The sequence below is a fragment of the Cajanus cajan genome, chromosome 3, assembly GCF_000230855.2.
Source record: "Cajanus cajan strain Asha chromosome 3, NIPB_CcT2T_4, whole genome shotgun sequence".
In the NCBI taxonomy this organism is placed as follows: domain Eukaryota; kingdom Viridiplantae; phylum Streptophyta; class Magnoliopsida; order Fabales; family Fabaceae; genus Cajanus; species Cajanus cajan.
Genome location: NC_138519.1, coordinates 48,938,996 through 48,957,355, shown reverse-complemented (window position 1 = coordinate 48,957,355; position 18,360 = coordinate 48,938,996). Strand labels below are relative to the sequence as shown.

The following is an 18,360-nucleotide window of genomic DNA, read 5'->3' as shown; positions in this document are numbered from 1 at the left end:
TCAGTCTCCTCAATGCTGCTTCGTTGTCCATGCTAGTTGCGTGATCTAGGTCGTCTGTTGCGCGTCTGCTATGGCTTTTGATGACAACCATAAGCGTGGCCGATGAGAGCTATCTTGATCTGCCCCACGATAGGCGCCAAATGTTCTTACCAGAGATTTGTCGTAGAGATGATCCGCGGGATAAGATCGGCGAGCCTCCTTCGCTGGTACGTTTGGTGCTCCAAGATGGGGGTGGTACCTGCAAAAGAAACTCCGATGCTAAAGTTAGTGTTTGTGGGAGTATGAGTCTCGTATAAGTAATGCACGTACCTTTGTGTGGATTAGGGTTTTCTTAGGCCTTGGGCCTGAGATCAGTTATGATCTATTTAGATAGCGAACCTCGTCTTGGCCGAGGTCACCCAGTGCATGTACGAGGTGCGCATCCGAGATCATCCTGCACTGTGAAACCGAGCTAAAGCTCAGCTTCGCGGTACGGATAGTACACTAATAGTTAGGAACTCTTTGCGTGGACACCATGAACCTTTTCAACACTCGAGGTAAAAAATTAACAGATGAACTATAAAGAAAATAAAGGCTAAGCATGGTTATGGGACTGACTATACATACACTTTAGAATCTTGATGGATATAGACAATCTTTTCGATCATCCCACTTGATTTACTATCCAATCTTTCAATGGTATCATAAATTTATGTTAGTCTAGGTTTACACTTACAACTTTTTTGTAACACTATTATTTAGGGTGTGTTTGGAAACTACTTGAATTCAACTCAACTAAGGTTGCAAAAAAAAAAAAGTTACACTCACAAGCTTTTTCTTTTTCTACATTGAAACGTGTGTTTTTCCGTTGAACGTGATTTCAAACTGATAACCAAACATACTCTCAAGCGCTTAAGACATTCATTATTTATTTCTCCAGTTGCCATAGACTTGAATTTTCTTTTTAAAGTCTCTACCGTATATATCACTCCCAACGTTTGCTGCAATAAAGTTCTCTTCTAGTATTTGGGTTGTAATTATCAATATCCTTTCGACTTAGTTAATCTTACATGACAATTTTCCCATATGAAAAAAGAAAAGAAAAGGATTTACATTTCCCAATTAGATAGAACTGAAACCACAACACATGACACTTGACATCCATCATGCAATACCAAAGTAGTAAAATTATATAAAGAAAGAAAAACAATTGTGCAGAAACAAAACAGATTTCCTCGCACCAGCTTTTCAATCATCTAGTTCTAAATTTCTTCCCAATCAAGATGAAGGAAGAAACGCCAAGTCAAGCATCACTCCAACTTTCAGCTGAGACATTTTAGAGGGGGTGAGATTTCACTGTCATTAAGGATGTCTTCATTCACACCAATAATCAGACACAAACCACTTATAAGGAGCGAATATCTTAAATAACATATCAGTTGGTTGGGAAGAACATGATGATTGGGCGGAGGGAAATATCATTCGAGCTTGAACAATGGCAGTCAAAATAAGATATTATAATTAGTTTAGTAACATGATTTACAGAACATAATTGCAATAAAAAATAAAATAAAATAAAATAAAAAACCACCAACCAACTACAACTAAAAAAAGAAAATATCCGTTCGAGTTAAAACTGGAGAATAATTCACTGTAAAATAAACTAACATCATTAGTTTGCTATACAAAATAGCTGCTACATGTACCAGCTTGGTCAGATGCAACTGTGCCCTGTAAAACTACATTATCCCTGAACAAGCTAAGCTAAAAATTAGAGATACAAAATCAAATTAGCAGCACAAAATGCAGTTTCCGACTGAATATGATGTGTAACAGGTCTAGTCTAGATCTAGATATAGTTGACTTTGTGTCAGAATTCAAGCTTCTTGCACAGCCCCAGTTGAATGTTCCTAGGTTTACCGGCAGGTTTCATAGGTGCAGCAGGGCAAGTATCCGCAATTCCGGTGAAGTGGAACACGGAAGGAGGCGATTCACAGCGGTTGGACTTCTGAGCAAGAAGCCCCTCAGCTTGCTTAGAAACAATAACTTGCAAAAGATTCTCGTACACTGATTCAACCATGTCCTCGTCTGAAAGAGTGTCACCATCCACTTGAAGCACATCAAATGACGGGTGGAAATTAAGTCGGCGAGCCACGGTGGACCTGTACTCGTCAAGATACTTGTTAATGCTGGGTGCCCTAGCCATGTTATCATGACCAGGTGCAAAGGGGTCAAAAACCCCATCTTTAGGAGTTCTGGGGCTACCTACGCCATTCACGATGTTTTCAACAGAGCAACGTTCGGAATCACAATCAATGGTGGCAAGTTTGAGTTGTTTTCTGACCACTGAGAGTGTGAGAGGGGATTGGGATTGAAAATCCCCATTCTCAGTCACGGCGTCAGGGGTTATAGGAACCACACAATCGGTGGCGACCTTTGGAGGAGTAATATCTTTCATTAAATCTTTGCACAGATCTACAGAATCCATAAAGCTACATACAGCAATCAACAAATTGGGTTTAAACATTTAGTTCAATACAAATTAGAAATCCTTTCTTTTTCTCCCACACAAACCCTAGTTTACCTCACCAGCCACATACACAAGGAAGAGCGAAAGCGATATACGAAAAACTCAGACATTTTCGGCATTAGTTTATCGCATTGTAAATCAAGAGACGAAGAAAAGAGTACCTGAGTGAGTTGGAAGTGGAAGCGAGGAAGTAGATAGATGCTACTGCTATGCTCTCCTATGCTGCTTAGAAAAATGCTGTGTTGTGAATGCCAAATTGCGCCAAATCCCCATTTTCTGAATTTATATGCCATCAGTTGCACGTGTCGGCCTTCTATTTGCCACATTTTCACTGACTTTTTGCGTCTTTTCTTCTGCTTTACATATCACCCATGCACTTGGTTTATTTTCTTTTTCTTATAAACATGCACTCGGGCTTATTCTATACCATCCATGAACACCAAATACATGCACTTGGTTAAATTGTTTATTATTTATTTATTTATGCTAATAAACATGCACTTAGCTTATAATATAACAGAATCATTATAAAATTTTACCGATCATATTTTTTTTTAAATTAAACAATAATTATAATGTTTGTCTTCTATATTCCATTATTGATAAATAATGGTTTATTAAATTAATCAATGATTTTTTATAGATATTTTTAATTTGTTTTTTTACTAGAATTCATACAATATTTTTTATTTCACCTGTATTCACAACTACACGTGTAATCTACAACAATATTTATTGGTATCAATCAGATTTATTATTTAACCATTTTTTAATAAAAGGAGAAAATACTAAATGACAAACTCTTTACTTTTCATGATCTGATAATTTCTATAACTGAAGTTACTTGGACATGATTTGAAAATTATTTAAATTTTTGCTACTCATTGATAATCTGATATAGAGCTTATTTTAAGTCATATTCGTTTGGAATGTTATTTATTACATTAAGGCTAATTTTGGGGTGTTATTATATTTTGTAAGGGTTTAATAAAGTCCAAGATTGAAAAAAAAAATGAGGTCATTACTTTTTTTAATAAACCCTAAACCAATAATGAGATTCAAAGTTAAGAACAATATGTAATACTTTGATTCAGTTCAAACCAATGTTGCTCATGCAAACATGTTAATCAAGAACAATCTTTTTTAATATACAATCAAGATATTACACAAAGTAAAAGATAAAGGTGAGAGAAGATTGCACAAATCTTTTATCCTGGTTCAGCCTGATGGAATCATGCCTAGGAAGGCAAGGGGTGACACATTGAAAGAGCCAAGAGGAATGGGCTAGACATGAAGGTTTGGGCCAGTCAAGGCCCAATGGGCCCAATGGGCTTGAAAGGCCCAAGTTGAGCTTCTCATGGGCCATATTTGGTTAGCTATTTTTCTTATATCTTGTATATATCATGTTAGTATAGGTTTCCTATATTTTGGGTCTTGTATTATGGACCATCTAGGATAGTATTTTAGGCTATAGGCTTATTGGGCCTAGTTTTGGGCTTCATGGGACTTTGGGCTTTTGGTACCCAATATTGGGCTCATTTCAATTCTTGTAATTTTTCCTTTCCATTGTATTTGCTTGGCCATTGTATTTAGGCCATTAGAATAGGAATTTATAAGGATTAAGTAATAAAGCATGAATCATAGAATGTTAATTACATTTAGGAGTAATTAGAGTTTCATTTGAGTCACATGTTTTGTGCCAAAGGTGGCTGCACATGTGTACATTCAAATGAACCCTAAATTACCTCTGAATGCAATTAAGAATCTAGAAGGAAGGGCTGCACATGGGTTAGGATAAGTGGACGTCTAATTTGAATTCAAATTCAAATTTGAATTCAAAATTGGCGCCACTTTTGAGTGCACATGTGATGGCTCCAAAGACTCCTTTGATCCGTGGCTTTAAATGCTTGACTCCTTCACTTTTGTAAACACTTTTGATTAATGAGAATTTCTGAGTTTTACTTCAGCCAAATTCTCTCCAAGAGTCATCGAAATCTTACTAACCCTAGTCTTAGGAAAACCTGCATTCCTAAGCTTGAAAGTGAGCTTTCATTTGGATCTTTAGCTTGGATGCTTCCATCCTTAGCTTAGGGATTCTCCTACCATTCCATTCATTTTCTTCCATCCTTTAATCCGTTGCAAGCTCAAGGAAAAGGTCTTCATATTCGGAGAAGGTCACAAGAAGCAAGAATCCATCCATTGCTTCAACCTAACTCCATCAAGTGGTATCATGAGCAAGATTTCTTCCTTGAGCTAAGTAATCTCTTTTCACCGAATATTTTTGTGTTTTTGTGTTCTCCTATGTCTCACATTGGTTGTGTCGTTTGGATCCAAATTTTTGGTTTAAATTTGATGGATCCAAGTTAGTGATTGTCACTTGTGTTCAATCCGGCAATTACTACAAATTAGGCATTCTACTTGTGTTTTTTTTTTTGTTTGATTGAGTCATTGCTTATCTCCTTGATTTGATTCGGCTAGTTCATTGAGTATGCATGTGTTTTGATGTTATTTTTGAATCTTAGTTTTGTCAAGTCATGTTTAGTCCTTTAAAATGTCAAAAATATTCAAGATGTGCTTGTGTTCATATGCTGAAAATTTTTTAGAGTGTTGGCCGAGACTCATTGTTGATCATGTGTGCTTTGCTTGTGTGCTTTTTTCCTTTACATCTTTGAGTTCATATTCATCATTAGATCATGGATGAATTCCTAGAGTTAGGTTTCTTTTGTGTACTTGAGTTTTCAAATGTTACCTTCCAATTCAAAAAGTAAATCAAGTAATCCTACTCAAGATTTACAAGTATTCACAAAGAATTAAGGAACGAATTCGCCTAGAATTTAGAAGCAAATCTTAATCTCTTTCCTTTCAAGAATGTGATGATGATGATCTTTTCTCAAAGCATTCCAAAAAACGGTTTTCTTCTTGGTTTCACAAAGAAAACTCCCCAAGAATGTCACAAAGACTTCACAAACACGTTTTTCTAATTTTGATTCTCAATTCTAACTATGTTCTGAAGTTTCAAAATGGTCAAACTATTTATAAGTTTTTCAGAACCAGATAATCGATTATTTTAAAGAATAATCGATTATTTTGTTCTTCATGATTTCTAGAAATCAACCAAGAACAATTTAATCGATTATTTTGCTGGATAATCTATTATTCCAGAAAGTTATTTTTGGGATAATCGATTATTTCACAAATAATCGATTATTGCAGCAAGGCATCCTTTTTGCCTATTGCTGGAATAATCGATTATATTTAATGATAATCGATTATTTTGAGTTAGTTTTCAAAACTCTATTTTAAGTCTCAAAATAACTTTTTAACCTTTTAAACTCATCATCATACACACTCCCAATTAGATTAGACACAGATTAGCTTATGCACAAAGCACACAAAAAATATAAACTCAATAAAAGCAATCTATAAGCTATTCCTATTACATAACATTTTTCTTTGACTTTGTTTTTGACTTCTAAGTTGTTGATGTCCTTGATCAGCTTTGTTCCACATATTTGTTATCATCAAAACCTTTAAACTTCAGAGGTGATTCCAACAATCTCAATCTCCCCCTTTTTGATGATGACAAACCAAGCTAAGCCAAGCCATTTTGTCCATTTTGCTTTGCCTTTTCTTTCACATTCAAAACCTGCAAAACAAACCAAGCACAAAACCTTTCTCCCCCTTTGGACATCATCAAAAACAAACCAACATTGTTATGTCCAGAAGTATAAGCTTCATGCACACTTCCTTATATGCTCAGAGCAATACCAAAAACTGATTTATCATAACATAGGTATTGGTCAGCCAAAAAAAACTTTGTGAACTTGAATCATAATATCCAAGTCATAATCATCAGATCAGCAACAAAAACATGAATTGGTCAGCCAAAATCACAAAATACAATCCACAATTCAGAATTCAGAGTCCAAAAAAATTATCAATTATGCTAACCAAACATCAACGAACCATATATCAATGTCCAAAACAGAACATCACACCATATATCAATGTTCAAAACAGAACATTATACCAACAATCAACCAAATCAGAATCATTCAAACACAATATATCATAAATTAAACTTCAAATTTCACTTGAAATCAAATTGTTCAACAACATAAAGCAATAAAATTGTTCCGAAATTAAAATGATTACAACCCAATCGAAATTGAAATTTTAAAAACTAGAAATTTAAACTTCTTAATTAAAAAATAGAACAGAGCACTAATCACTCCGAGTCCTCAGGCATCCCAAGATGAGTCTTGAGTCGGTTAATCTCATGATCAAGGGTATCAAACCGATCAAGAATACTCGAATAAATTGACTCATGCCTTCTAGACATCTCCATAACAGCATCAAGCTTATTTATCATAATTTTCTCGAATGGAGAGAATGGTTTAGGCTCCGCCTCTTGCTCTCTGTCAGGTTCAGCTTCGACCTGTGGTGGCTGGTCCTCATCATGAGATGGAACGCCATCCTCATCTGTTGCCGGTTCAGGGGTTGGAGGGACATCTCCTTTGAATACCCATTTATCTTCCTGTTTTAGAATCCCCATGTGATGCAAGGAAGATTTCTCAATTTTGTTAGAAGCATGGAGAATAATTTTCTTCTCCCCTATCAATTCTACCCCTGTATTCCGAAAAATCTTATAAAACAACAAGGCATAAGGAATTGGACCATCCTCTTTCCTTCTTGCCTTCCACATGCAGTCATTCACCACTGACACCTAATCAATCTTAATTTTCTTCTTAATCACATGCATTAACAAAATGTCATCCCTTGACATTTGAGCATGGTTGTGCAAACGTGGTTTAATCATCCAGGCAATAATAAAAGAAATCAAACGGGAATTTTTCTTCATACCTCCCACCAAGAACTTGTTGTAATTGGTGTTCTCAGAATTTCTCTAACAGTCTCTGAAGGTTGTTAGCTCCTCAAAATCACCAAAGTTGAAGGGTTGGGGTTTGGAACTCCCATTGCCTCTCAGCCTGGTAGCCGCCTTCAAGGTTGGTCCGTCAAGCTTTATCAGCTTGCCCTTCAGAACTGATTGCATTATCCCTTCATTGTTGGTAGCAAAGCAGAGAAACAGCTTGACCAGCTCAGGGTAGTAGGGTCCTTCCAGTTCCAAGAACGTTCCAAGGTCTTGGTGCTCTAGCAAAGTAGGGAAGCTAAACCCATCATTTTTTAACCATTCCAACTTCAGGGTTTTGGGAGGGATGATTCTCTAACCCGCATACCACTCGAAGTAATACTCCTGGGTTTTCTCATCTGCAAACCACTAGGAAATTAGTTGCCCTGAGGGCAGATGTCGCTTGCTCCCCCTCACTTCCAGCTTCTTGGGTCTTTTGGAGGAAGAAGCCATGGTTGGGTTTTGGTGGAGAAGAAGAGAATGAGAGAGATGAAGAGGTTAGGGTTTGAGAGTTTGAGAGAATATGAGAATATGGAGAAATGAGAGGGTTTGGAGGTTCTTATTCCCTAGCACGTTTCTGAGTGGGGAGAGGTTACTCAACTGAAGAATAATGGGAAGTTAAGGGTTTGGCGCGCATAAAAACCGTTCAAAATACTTCAGAAAAACCAAATGTCGCGTAGATAATCTATTATTCATACAAATAATCGATTATTTGTATCAGTAAAAACCTTTAAAAACCTTGTTTGCACTAAATAATCGATTATTTTTGGAATAATCGATTATTCCAGAGGGTTGTTTTTCTCAACTTTGCCCAGGTAATCGATTATTTCCAAGATAATCGATTATTCCAGAGGCTTTTCATATTCTTCTTCCCAGATAATTAATTATTGCCCTAAATAATCGATTATTACAGAGTCTCTTGGAATTCTTCTTTCCAGATAATCGATTATTGCCCCAAATAATCAATTATTATAGAGGCTCTTGGAATTCTTCATCTCCCAGATAATCGATTATTACCCAAATAATCGATTATTATAATGGGCTCACTTGAAATAATCGATTAAATTTTAAGATAATCGATTATTCCAGAGAAGTTTTTCTTCTCAGAAATTTAACTTTTCAAATTACTCCAAGTCTAATTCACTTCTTGAGCACTGCCTTTTATGCATCAATGTTTCACACTTATTCCAAACAATCACACAATCACTCTCAAATCACAATCAATTCAAACAAGATTCATTGACTATTCCTAGTTCAATTCTTAATTGATTAAATCTCTCCCTTGGTAGAGGTTTTGTAAATATGTCAGCTAATTTCTTACTAGTCTCAACAAACTCTACAACACAATCATTTCTTTGAACATGATCTCTCAAAAAGTGTGTCTTATCTCTATGTGTTTTGTCCTAGAGTGCAAAATTGGATTTTTGGTCAGATTTATTACACTTGTATTGTCACATCTCAAAGGTATTTTATTCAACTCAGTTCCATAGTCTCTTAGTTGTTGTTTCATCCAAAGAATTTGAGCACAATAACTCCCAGCAGCTATATATTCAGCCTCAGCTGTACTTAAAGCAACACAAGCTTGCTTTTTGCTATGCCATGAGACAAGTGCACTTCCTAGTAGGTGACAAGTACCACTTGGGCTTTTTCTATCAAGTCTACACCCAGCATAGTCTGAATCTGAGTAGCCTATCAGACTTAGTGAGACTCCCTTTGGATACCACAAACCTACATTAGTTGTACCTTTCAGATATTTAAGAATTCTCTTTACACATTTCATGTGAGATTCTTTTGGATTTTCCTGAAATCTTGCACACAAGCACACAACAAACATTATATCAGGCCTACTAGCTGTCAAATATAAGAGTAATCCAATGATACCTTGTAGACCCCTAAAATTGTCCGGGTCGGAAATAAGACTCGAAGACTCTCGAAGACCGAAGGAAAGTCAGCCGAAAGGACTCCTGGAAGACCCTGGAAGACCCTAGGATGATTCTTCATAGGTTTAGAAGTCTTAGAGTAGCTTAAAATAAGGATGTGGGAGGATTGGAGCTCAATACGGCCTCCTAGAAGTTCAGTACGGCCGTACTGAACAATTTGAACTACAATACGGCCGTACTGAAACCAATACGGCCGTACTGAAGTTTTTGAACTTCAGTACGCCCGTACTGTAGTTCAAAACTTCAGTACGGGCCGTATTGATGTCAGAGGCCGTACTGCGCCTCACTCCTATATATAGGATGTCATTTGGACGTCATTCCACACATTTGGACACTTTTTCCATACTTTTGGACCCTCTTGCTGAGTATTCTGGGGTTTTTGAGCAGTGTTCTGCCCTAGAAGTCTCTCCAAAAGCCGATCCGACAAAGTTCTTGAGTTCTGAGCATTTAGCTTGAGGATTCAAACTAGTCGAAGGGAAATCTTTTTGATTTCCATAGTAAAAATTAATCTTTAGGGAAGGAACGAGCGAGCGTGTAGTGGGAAGGAGCGCCAAAAAGCCTCCTAACGTCTGTTTGAATATATAAAAGCACGCTTCAAAGGTTTCTTTTTCAAATCCTTCCTTTTATTGCTTTCTGATTGTTGCATTGCAATTTTCATCATGTAAATATTTCGCTTATAATCGTTTCTAATAAATAGGGGTAATTTAATAATTTTACACTGTTATTTATGAAATAATCCGTCATAGGGAACCCGAAAGGGGCGTTGTGGGGTGCTAACACCTTCCCCGCACGTAACCGACTCCCTTACCCAACTCTGGTTGTAATGGCCAAGGTTGATTTGCAAAAATCAATTGCCTTATCCCTTTTTCCAATGTTTTGAGTAAAACATTGGTGGCGACTCCAAGAACCCTTCTTTTTGCGAAAACCACTAATCCATGGAGGGTCCCGCTTGGGATTAACATGGATTGGAAAGTCATTTAAACAAAATTGTTAGCTCGATGAGGTCTCAGTTTGAGAATAAGTCGTTCTAACAATCCATCATTTTTCAAAACTTAAAAAGAGTCCAACCATCGTCGCGAATGCCAAGGTCCGTTTCGGCAGGTGGCGACAGATGGCGACTCCACTGGGGAAGCCTCGAGAGTCAGTCCCATTTAGTGATGGATTATTTCTAAAATAATAGTTTAAAATTACTTCATTACCCCTCGCTTGTATGATAATATGTTTTATCTAATCGGCTTTAATAACTGTTGAATGCTTAAATTTTCGCAATTGTTTGAAATACAAACTGCACACAAACCTTTGCACACAACAGTTCCCTCTATACCCGGGGGCATGAGTGGAAAGCCATAGGGAGTGGATGTTAGTACGGCCGGTTGTCGAATGGGTCTATAGGTGCCCGTAGACCGTTGTCGGAAAACATCACTCAAGGTGAAAACCATGAACTCGAGTCCGACAGTGCGTTGGAGCTTTCCATCGACTTACGACGAGAGGAATTGGGTCCCTATAATGGGGGCACCTTGGGGGCCTTGGACCGGTGAGAACAGTTAGAACCTCCTTGAATATGCACTTTTCTGCAGGATACCCCTACCTCGTGATTCGCTCGTGACTGTTCGTGGATGAGTGAATTGTTTGTGCATTATTTATGTGACATTGTATGAGCATACATTGCATTATTTAAACATACAACATTCGTTTTTAAATAAGAATAAATATGAATAAGAATCTTCCATTACATGGTGTTAACATCTACCTTCATCACATTCATATAGGTAGTTTCCATTTTCACCCAAAAAAAATACAAAAAAAAAAATACCCAAAAAAAAAAAAGGGTTATTTATCCAAACCAAGCAATATCATGCATCATCTTAGGAACATCTTGAAAACATGATAATGCTCAGTTGAATAAACACAATGCATGCATATTCAACGCCATCATCTCATATCATGCATTCTTATCAAAGATCATGGAGGGATCTAGGTTTGCATTTCATACATCCCTCCTAGTAATTCATTAATAAACATTAATAAAAAGAAAGGATTAATCGATGCGTATGTTCAGAATGGATCGCACGCTGTTTGTTATTAAGTGTAAACCAACAACCGCGCCAAGCGAACGCACATCAACTCCGTTGTTGGTAATCAAGACGAATAAAGGGGAAGGTCCGACACCGTTAAGGATCACTGCTCCAAGACCTTTTCCCTACAAATCAAATAAGGCTGTGCCATGGATATACGACATCCATTCTTCTGCCGACAGCGATATCTCTAACATCGCTGGACTTGGGGGCATGACTAGGAGTGGCAGGATCTACACTCCCGAAGATCTTCATGATAAAGCTCCCAAGAATAAAGAAAAGGAAAAAGAAAAAGAGAAAACCGAGGAAAACAAAGAATCCGAGGAGGAGACTGACGAGCTGTTAAGATATATCCGACAGAGCGAGTACTCCATCGTGGATCAACTCCATAAGACGCCCGCAAAGATTACTCTGTTGTCGTTGATCCTATGTTCCGAACCGCATCGACAAGCTCTGTTGAAAGTCTTGAACGAGGCATACGTGTCGCACACTATCTCCCAAGACAAGTTTGAGGGGATTGTTAGTCACATCACGACTAATGATCACCTCACTTTCACCGATGAAGAGATCCCCGCTGAGGGACCAAATCACAACAAGCCCTTGCACATCTCTGTAAAGTGCAAGGAATATCACATCGCTAAAGTCTTGGTGGATAATGGATCTTCCTTGAATGTGATGCCAAAAAGAACGCTTGATCAAGTGGCAATCAAGGGAATCCAAATGCGCCCGAGCAACATGATCGTTCGAGCTTTCGATGGTTCTAAAAGAGAAGTGGTGGGAGAGATCAATCTTCCAATCCAAATTGGACCCACCATCTTTAATGTCGAATTTCAAGTGATGGACATTACTCCCGCATACAGCTGTCTCCTCGGCCGACCTTGGATTCATGATGCGAAAGCTGTTCCCTCTACGCTCCACCAGAAAGTCAAATTCATAGTGGGTGACAAGCTGGTGACTGTACAAGCTGAAGATGACATACTCATCAGCAAGCCATCCGCCATACCTTACGTGGATGCAGCAGAGGAAGCTTTAGAGACCGCCTTCCAAGCATCTGAGATTGCCAATGTCGAAACGTTTCCCCGAGAAATGAAGAAGGTAGCTCACATGCTCACCAAGAACGGATACTTGCCCGGACAAGGACTTGGCAAGTGTAGACCCCTAAAATTGTCCGGGTCGGAAATAAAGCTTGAAGACTCTCGAAGACTGAAGGAAGATCAGCCAGAAGGACTTCCAGAAGGCCCAAGGAGGGTTCTCTATAGGTCTAGAGATCTTAGGATAGCTAAAATAAGAAAAGTGGGAGGAATGAAGCCCAATACGGCCTCCCAGAGGTTTAGTACGGCCGTATTGAACATTTTGAACTTCAATACGGCCGCACTGAACTCAATACGGCCGTATTGAAGTTTCTGGACTTCAATACGGCTACATTGAATTCAATACGGCTGCACTGAACTTCAATACGGCCGCACTGAACTTCAATACGGCCGTATTGAGGTTTTTTGAACTTCAATACGGCCGTATTGAATTCAATACGGCCGTATTGAATTCAATACGGCCGTATTAGTTCAAAATTTCAATGTTGACCGTATTGACCCTCATAAACCGTATTGAGCTTCTTCCCTATAAATATGACGTCAATGGGACGTCATTTGACACTTTTACACTGAGTTTTGACTCCCTCCTTGAGTATTCTGGGGTTTTTGAGCAGTGTTCTGCCCTAGAAATCTCTCTGGGAGTCGATCCGACGAAGTTCTGGAATTCCGAGCATTTAGCTTGGAGATTCGAACCTAGTCGAAGGGAAATCCTCCGGATTTCCATAGTTAAAATTTTATAGGAGGGAGCGAGCGGGCTTGTAGAGCGAGGGAACGCCAAAAAGCTTCCCAGTTTTACTTGAATATAAAAGCACGCTTCAAAGGTTTCTTCTTAAGTCCTTCCTTTTACTGCTTTCTGTGTGTATATTTAAATCTATCATCATGTAGATATTTAATTTACAATCGCTTATAATAAATAGGGGTAATTTAGTAATTTTGCGCTATTATTTAATAAATAATCTGTCATAGGGAACCCGAAAGGGGCGCTGTGGGGTGCTAACACCTTCCCCACGCGTAACCGACTCCCTTACCCAACTCTGGTTGTAATGGCCGAAGTTGATTTATAAAATCAATTGCCTTATCCCTTTTTCCAATGTTTTGAGTAAAACATTGGTGGCGACTCCATGAACCCTTCCTTTTTATGAAAACCGCTAATCTATGGAGGGTCCCGCTTGGGATTAACATGGATTGGTGAGCCTTTTAATAAAATTGCTCGTTTGACGAGGTCTCAGTTTGAGAATAAGTCATTCTAGCAAACCATATTTTTAAACAAATAAAAGAGTCCAACCATCCTTCGCGAGTGCCGAAAGCCCGTCTCGGGCCGGTGGCGACAGATGGCGACTCCACTGGGGAAGCCTCGAGAGTCAGTCCCATTTAGTGACAGATTATTTTTAACAAATAATAGTTAAAATTACTTTATTACCCCTTGCTTGTATGATAACATGTTTATCTATTTGGCTTTAATAATTGTTGTATGTTTAATTTTCCGCAATTGTTTGAAATATAAATTGCACACAAACCTTTGCACACAACAGTTCCCTCTATACCCGGGGGCATGAGTGGTAAGCCATAGGGAGTGGATGTTAGTACGGCCGGTTGTCGAATGGGTCTATAGGTGCCCGTAGACCGTTGTCGGAAAGCATCACTCAAGGTGATAACCATGAACTCGAGTCCGATAGTGCGTTGGAGCTTTCCATCGACTTACGACGAGAGGAATTGGGTCCCTATAATGGGGGCACCTTGGGGGCCTCAGACCGGTGAGAACAGTTAGAACCACCTTGAATATGCACTTTTCTGCAGGATACCCCTACCTCGTGATTCGCTCGTGACTGTTCGTGGATGAGTGAATTGTTTGTGTAAATGCTTATGTGCAATTGTTTGTGCATTAATAAATAACCTCGTGATAAGGTCTAAAGAATAATCCCCATGCATGAAAATGTCATGACATGAGAGGAAAAACCAATGTGTGAAAATATAATAAAAGTAAGGAGCATAGGCATCATTATCAATAATACCTCATGCATCCTCATCAATTATTCATTTTAGGATCACCAATACCCTCTCGATGTGAGTAAAAGGGACCCATGACTATTGAGATTCTCCGTTGGGGAGAGATCATAGGCTAGGAAGGGTGATAAACCTTCATCTTAAAAAGGCAGCGCCTTAAAGATGGAGTCTTATCAAGCTCACATCGAGAGTGTATTCATACCATGAATAAACTAATTATAATAAAACATTCATTTTAGAAAGTGGCTGGTCATCTCTCTGTCCTCACACGCGCGCAGAAAATCAAGAAGATGGAAGCGCTGGAGGACCAAAATAAGAAGCTTACAGCCGAGCTCTCACAGCTCAAAGAACAAATGGCGCAAATGATGGAACTCATGCGTCACCATAATGTACATGGGTCTCACCACAGTGACCATGAGTCCCATCATCATGAGGAGGAGGAACATGAGGAAGAACCTCCACGAGCTGTACCCCTTGGGGCGGGGATCATGATTAAAGAGCCTGAGGTTTCAAAGGAACAATTCCACGCCCTAGAGGATCGGCTAAGGGCTATGGAGGGGCATGATTTCGATATTAAAGATGCCGCCGACATGTGCTTAGTGAGGGACATCCAATTCCCTCCCAAATTTAAAGTGCCAGATTTCCCAAAATATGTGGGATCGACTTGCCCTAAGAGTCATCTCACCATGTACTGTCGCAAAATGGCTGCATATGCCACAAATGAAAAGCTCTTGATCCATTGCTTTCAAGAGAGCTTGGCTGAAACCGCACTCAATTGGTATATGCAGCTGGATGGAAATCTAGTACACACATGGAGGCAGTTGGCCGACGCCTTTCTCAAGCGCTATAAATACAACATCGACCTAACACCCGATAGGTCAGATCTTCAAGCCTTGAGTAAGAAAAATGATGAATCTTTCAAGGCGTACGCCCAACGATGGAGAGAGTTGGCGGCACAGATAGAGCCCCCGCTGTCGGATAAGGAGACGGTGTCCTTATTCATCAACTCGTTGACTGGTCCCTATTACGATAAAATGATAGGGAACACAACGACACTCTTCTCGGACATCATCACCATTGGGGAGAGAGTGGAACAAGGACTTAAAAGTGGGAAGCTGGCTAAGCCTTCCCAATCATATGAAGCTAAGAAGGCCTTCGGGAAGAAGAAGGAGGGAGGAGTCAACGCCATAAATATTTCTTCATCTTCTTCCACTTCGAAGTCGGGAAAGTCGCAATACAACCCTGTGAGGAAGTTTGATAAACTTCCGACCACATATAGCGACCTCCTACCGAAGCTAGTGGAAGCACGTCTTCTAGCTTATGTTCCACCAAAGAAAATGGATCCACCCTACCCCGATTGGTACAATCCACAAGATAAATGTCTATACCATTCGGGGGCACCGGGGCACTCAACGGAGAACTGCAGAGTTCTCAAATATAAGGTCCAAGACCTTATTGATGCTGGGTGGGTCACCTTCGATTCGACAGCGCCCGACGTGAGCAAGAATCCTCTACCAAAGCAGGAGTAGAGAATGGCAAGCCACGATAGGGCCCCTTCATATTTTTCTTTTCTTTTCTTTTAGGGACTCATGATCAGTACCCGAGATCATGAGAACCTTTTCATGTAAATAAGGGTTTTACAGTTTTAATACATATCAATAAAGAGGCATTTTTCACATATCATTCTCTCTTTTGTTCTTTTCTCTCTTTCCTCATTAAAAATTCTAAACCTAAATAGAACCAATAAAATAATTATGTCTGTAATTGTTCGCTCTGACCGAGATCCAAAGTTGAGGACGAATGGGTTGAGTTGGACAGTGATGAGGAGACCATCTCTCCGGATCTGCAAAGACTGCTAGATCAAGAAACTCGCCTACTCCAACCGTGTCAAGAGAAATTGGAGACCGTGAATTTGGGGCAGGGCCGAGAGATAAAAGAGGTCAATATTGGGACCCATATCAGTGATGAAATAAGGACACATGTTTCCACTATGATTATAATAAAATCATTCTTCATTGCTTCTTTTCTTGCTTATAATAAAATTCTAAACCACATCATTTTTAACCCTGTTTGAATAAACATAAATGAGGTTAAAATCATCTTAATAATAATAAACCCACATCATTTTTATGTGGAAGTGTGTGTGACAACTTGGAGCACCTTCCCTTGGCCTTGACAAGTGCCATCATGGGTAAAAAGAAATCTTTCAAAATAAAAGAAGCTCGGCAGGAAACTCAAAAAGAGGGACTACGCAAAAATAAGAGCAAAAGACCCGCTAGGAATCCCACAAAAGGGTGACCTAGGCAAAAGTTAGGGTTACAAAAATAAACAAAAAACAAAGGTCCGCTAAAACGCCACAAAAGGGGTGTTTTAGGCAAAAATAAGGACAATCAAAAAACAAAAAAGAAATCCATGATGGTACCATGAACCGAATTCAAAAAGAAAGGTTCAAGGGAAGCTATCCAAGTTGTCAAAATCACAACGTCAATAAACAAAGATTTTCTTAACTTCATAAGTGTTTAATCAAACAAGCCTAAACACTTAAGCCTACCATTGGCCATCCATTCTTACAAAAACCATTTTTTGAAAAATAAATCCCTTCTAAAACACAAACTTCAGAACAAAAATATCTTTCCTTTCTTTTCTCTCTTGTCCCGAAAGATTTTAGAATAATCTAGTGGAAGCATGGAGAAATAAATCATCACTGATAATGGATCTAATCTGAACAACAAAATGGTGGAAGAACTGTGCCAAGAATTCAAGATCCAATACCATAACTCTTCCCCATATCGGCCGAAGACGAATGGGGCAGTCGAGGCAACCAATAAGAACATCAAGAAAATAGTGCAAAAGATGGTTGTCTCATTTAAAGACTGGCACGAGATGTTACCCTTCGCTCCTCATGGCTATAGGACTTCAAGACATACATCTACAGGAGCTACTCCATTCTCCCTCGTTTATGGGATGGAGGCAGTTCTACCCATCGAAGTCGAAATACCTTCCCTAAGGGTAATCATGGAAGCAAAACTTTCCGAAGCAGAATGGGTTCAAAGCCGGTATGACCAGTTGAACCTCATTGAAGAAAAACGGCTGAACGCCATATGCCATGGTCAAGCCTATCAAAGGAAGATCAAAAAGGCTTTTGACAAGAAAGTCCACCCTCGAGTCTACCATGAGGGAGAGTTGGTAATGAAGAAATTGCTACCAACTCGAAAGGACAAAACCGGAAAGTGGGCCCCGAATCACGGAGGACCATATGTGGTAAAACGAGCCTTCTCAGGAGGAGCATTGATCCTCACAGACATGGATGGAAAAGAACTTCGATACCCAGTCAACGCTGACGTGGTAAAGAAGTACTATGCTTGAAGACGTTGCTTGCATAGGCCCGCTAGGATGAAAACCCAAAAAGGGCGTCCTAGGCAAAAGTTAGGGCAAAATAAAAAGCCCGCCAGTACAAGGGTACTAGGCAAAACAAAGGCGAAATTATCCCCGCTAGGATACGTCCTAGGCAAAAGTTAGGGGCAAAAGAATAAGATGTAAAAGCAAAGCAAGCAACGGTCACTTGAATCGAAAACCGAAAGGCGGTTCAAGTAATTATCTTCTAGAAGCAAGCGTCTTGCAACATCTACACTCCTGGCTCAGGCATCTCACCCGAAGAAACTAGGAGAACATACGGAGCAACAATTGCAGATATAATTGTTAAGCCCAATGTAAATAGCCTACCCAGGCCAGCCATTCTTCAGAAATTTCCTTCTGTATATCTTTCTGTAAAAACACTTGTGAATATTAATAAAATATCTATTCATTTCTTTTCTCTCTTGACCATGTGATT

At 39.2% G+C, this 18,360-nt stretch overlaps 1 protein-coding gene across 2 annotated transcripts; it reads right to left on the bottom strand.

The window, feature by feature from the left end:
- Positions 1 to 1,531: 1,531 nt before the first annotated feature.
- LOC109794195 (cyclin-dependent protein kinase inhibitor SMR11) lies at positions 1,532 to 2,850 on the bottom strand. Of its 2 annotated transcripts, none has more exons than XM_083070937.1 (2): positions 2,671 to 2,850; positions 1,532 to 2,413 (listed from the first exon to the last, which is right to left on the bottom strand). In XM_083070937.1, the coding sequence occupies exons 1-2, from the start codon at positions 2,833 to 2,835 to the stop codon at positions 1,850 to 1,852; spliced, it is 729 nt and encodes a 242-aa protein (XP_082927063.1). In that variant the 5' UTR covers positions 2,836 to 2,850; the 3' UTR covers positions 1,532 to 1,849. The 2 variants fall into 2 exon arrangements, with proteins under 2 accessions (XP_082927063.1, XP_020209255.1); XM_020353666.3 differs by having other exon boundaries at positions 1,604 to 2,471; positions 2,671 to 2,788.
- Between the last annotated feature and the right edge of the window lie 15,510 nt (positions 2,851 to 18,360).

Coding starts and splice junctions, on each gene's coding strand:
- LOC109794195 (XM_083070937.1), bottom strand. CDS start 2,835: ATGTGGCAAATAGAAGGCCGACACGTGCAACTGATGGCATATAAATTC. Junction 2,414..2,670: donor TCCACTTCCAACTCACTCAG/GTACTCTTTTCT, acceptor ACTCCTCCAAAG/GTCGCCACCGATTGTGTGGT.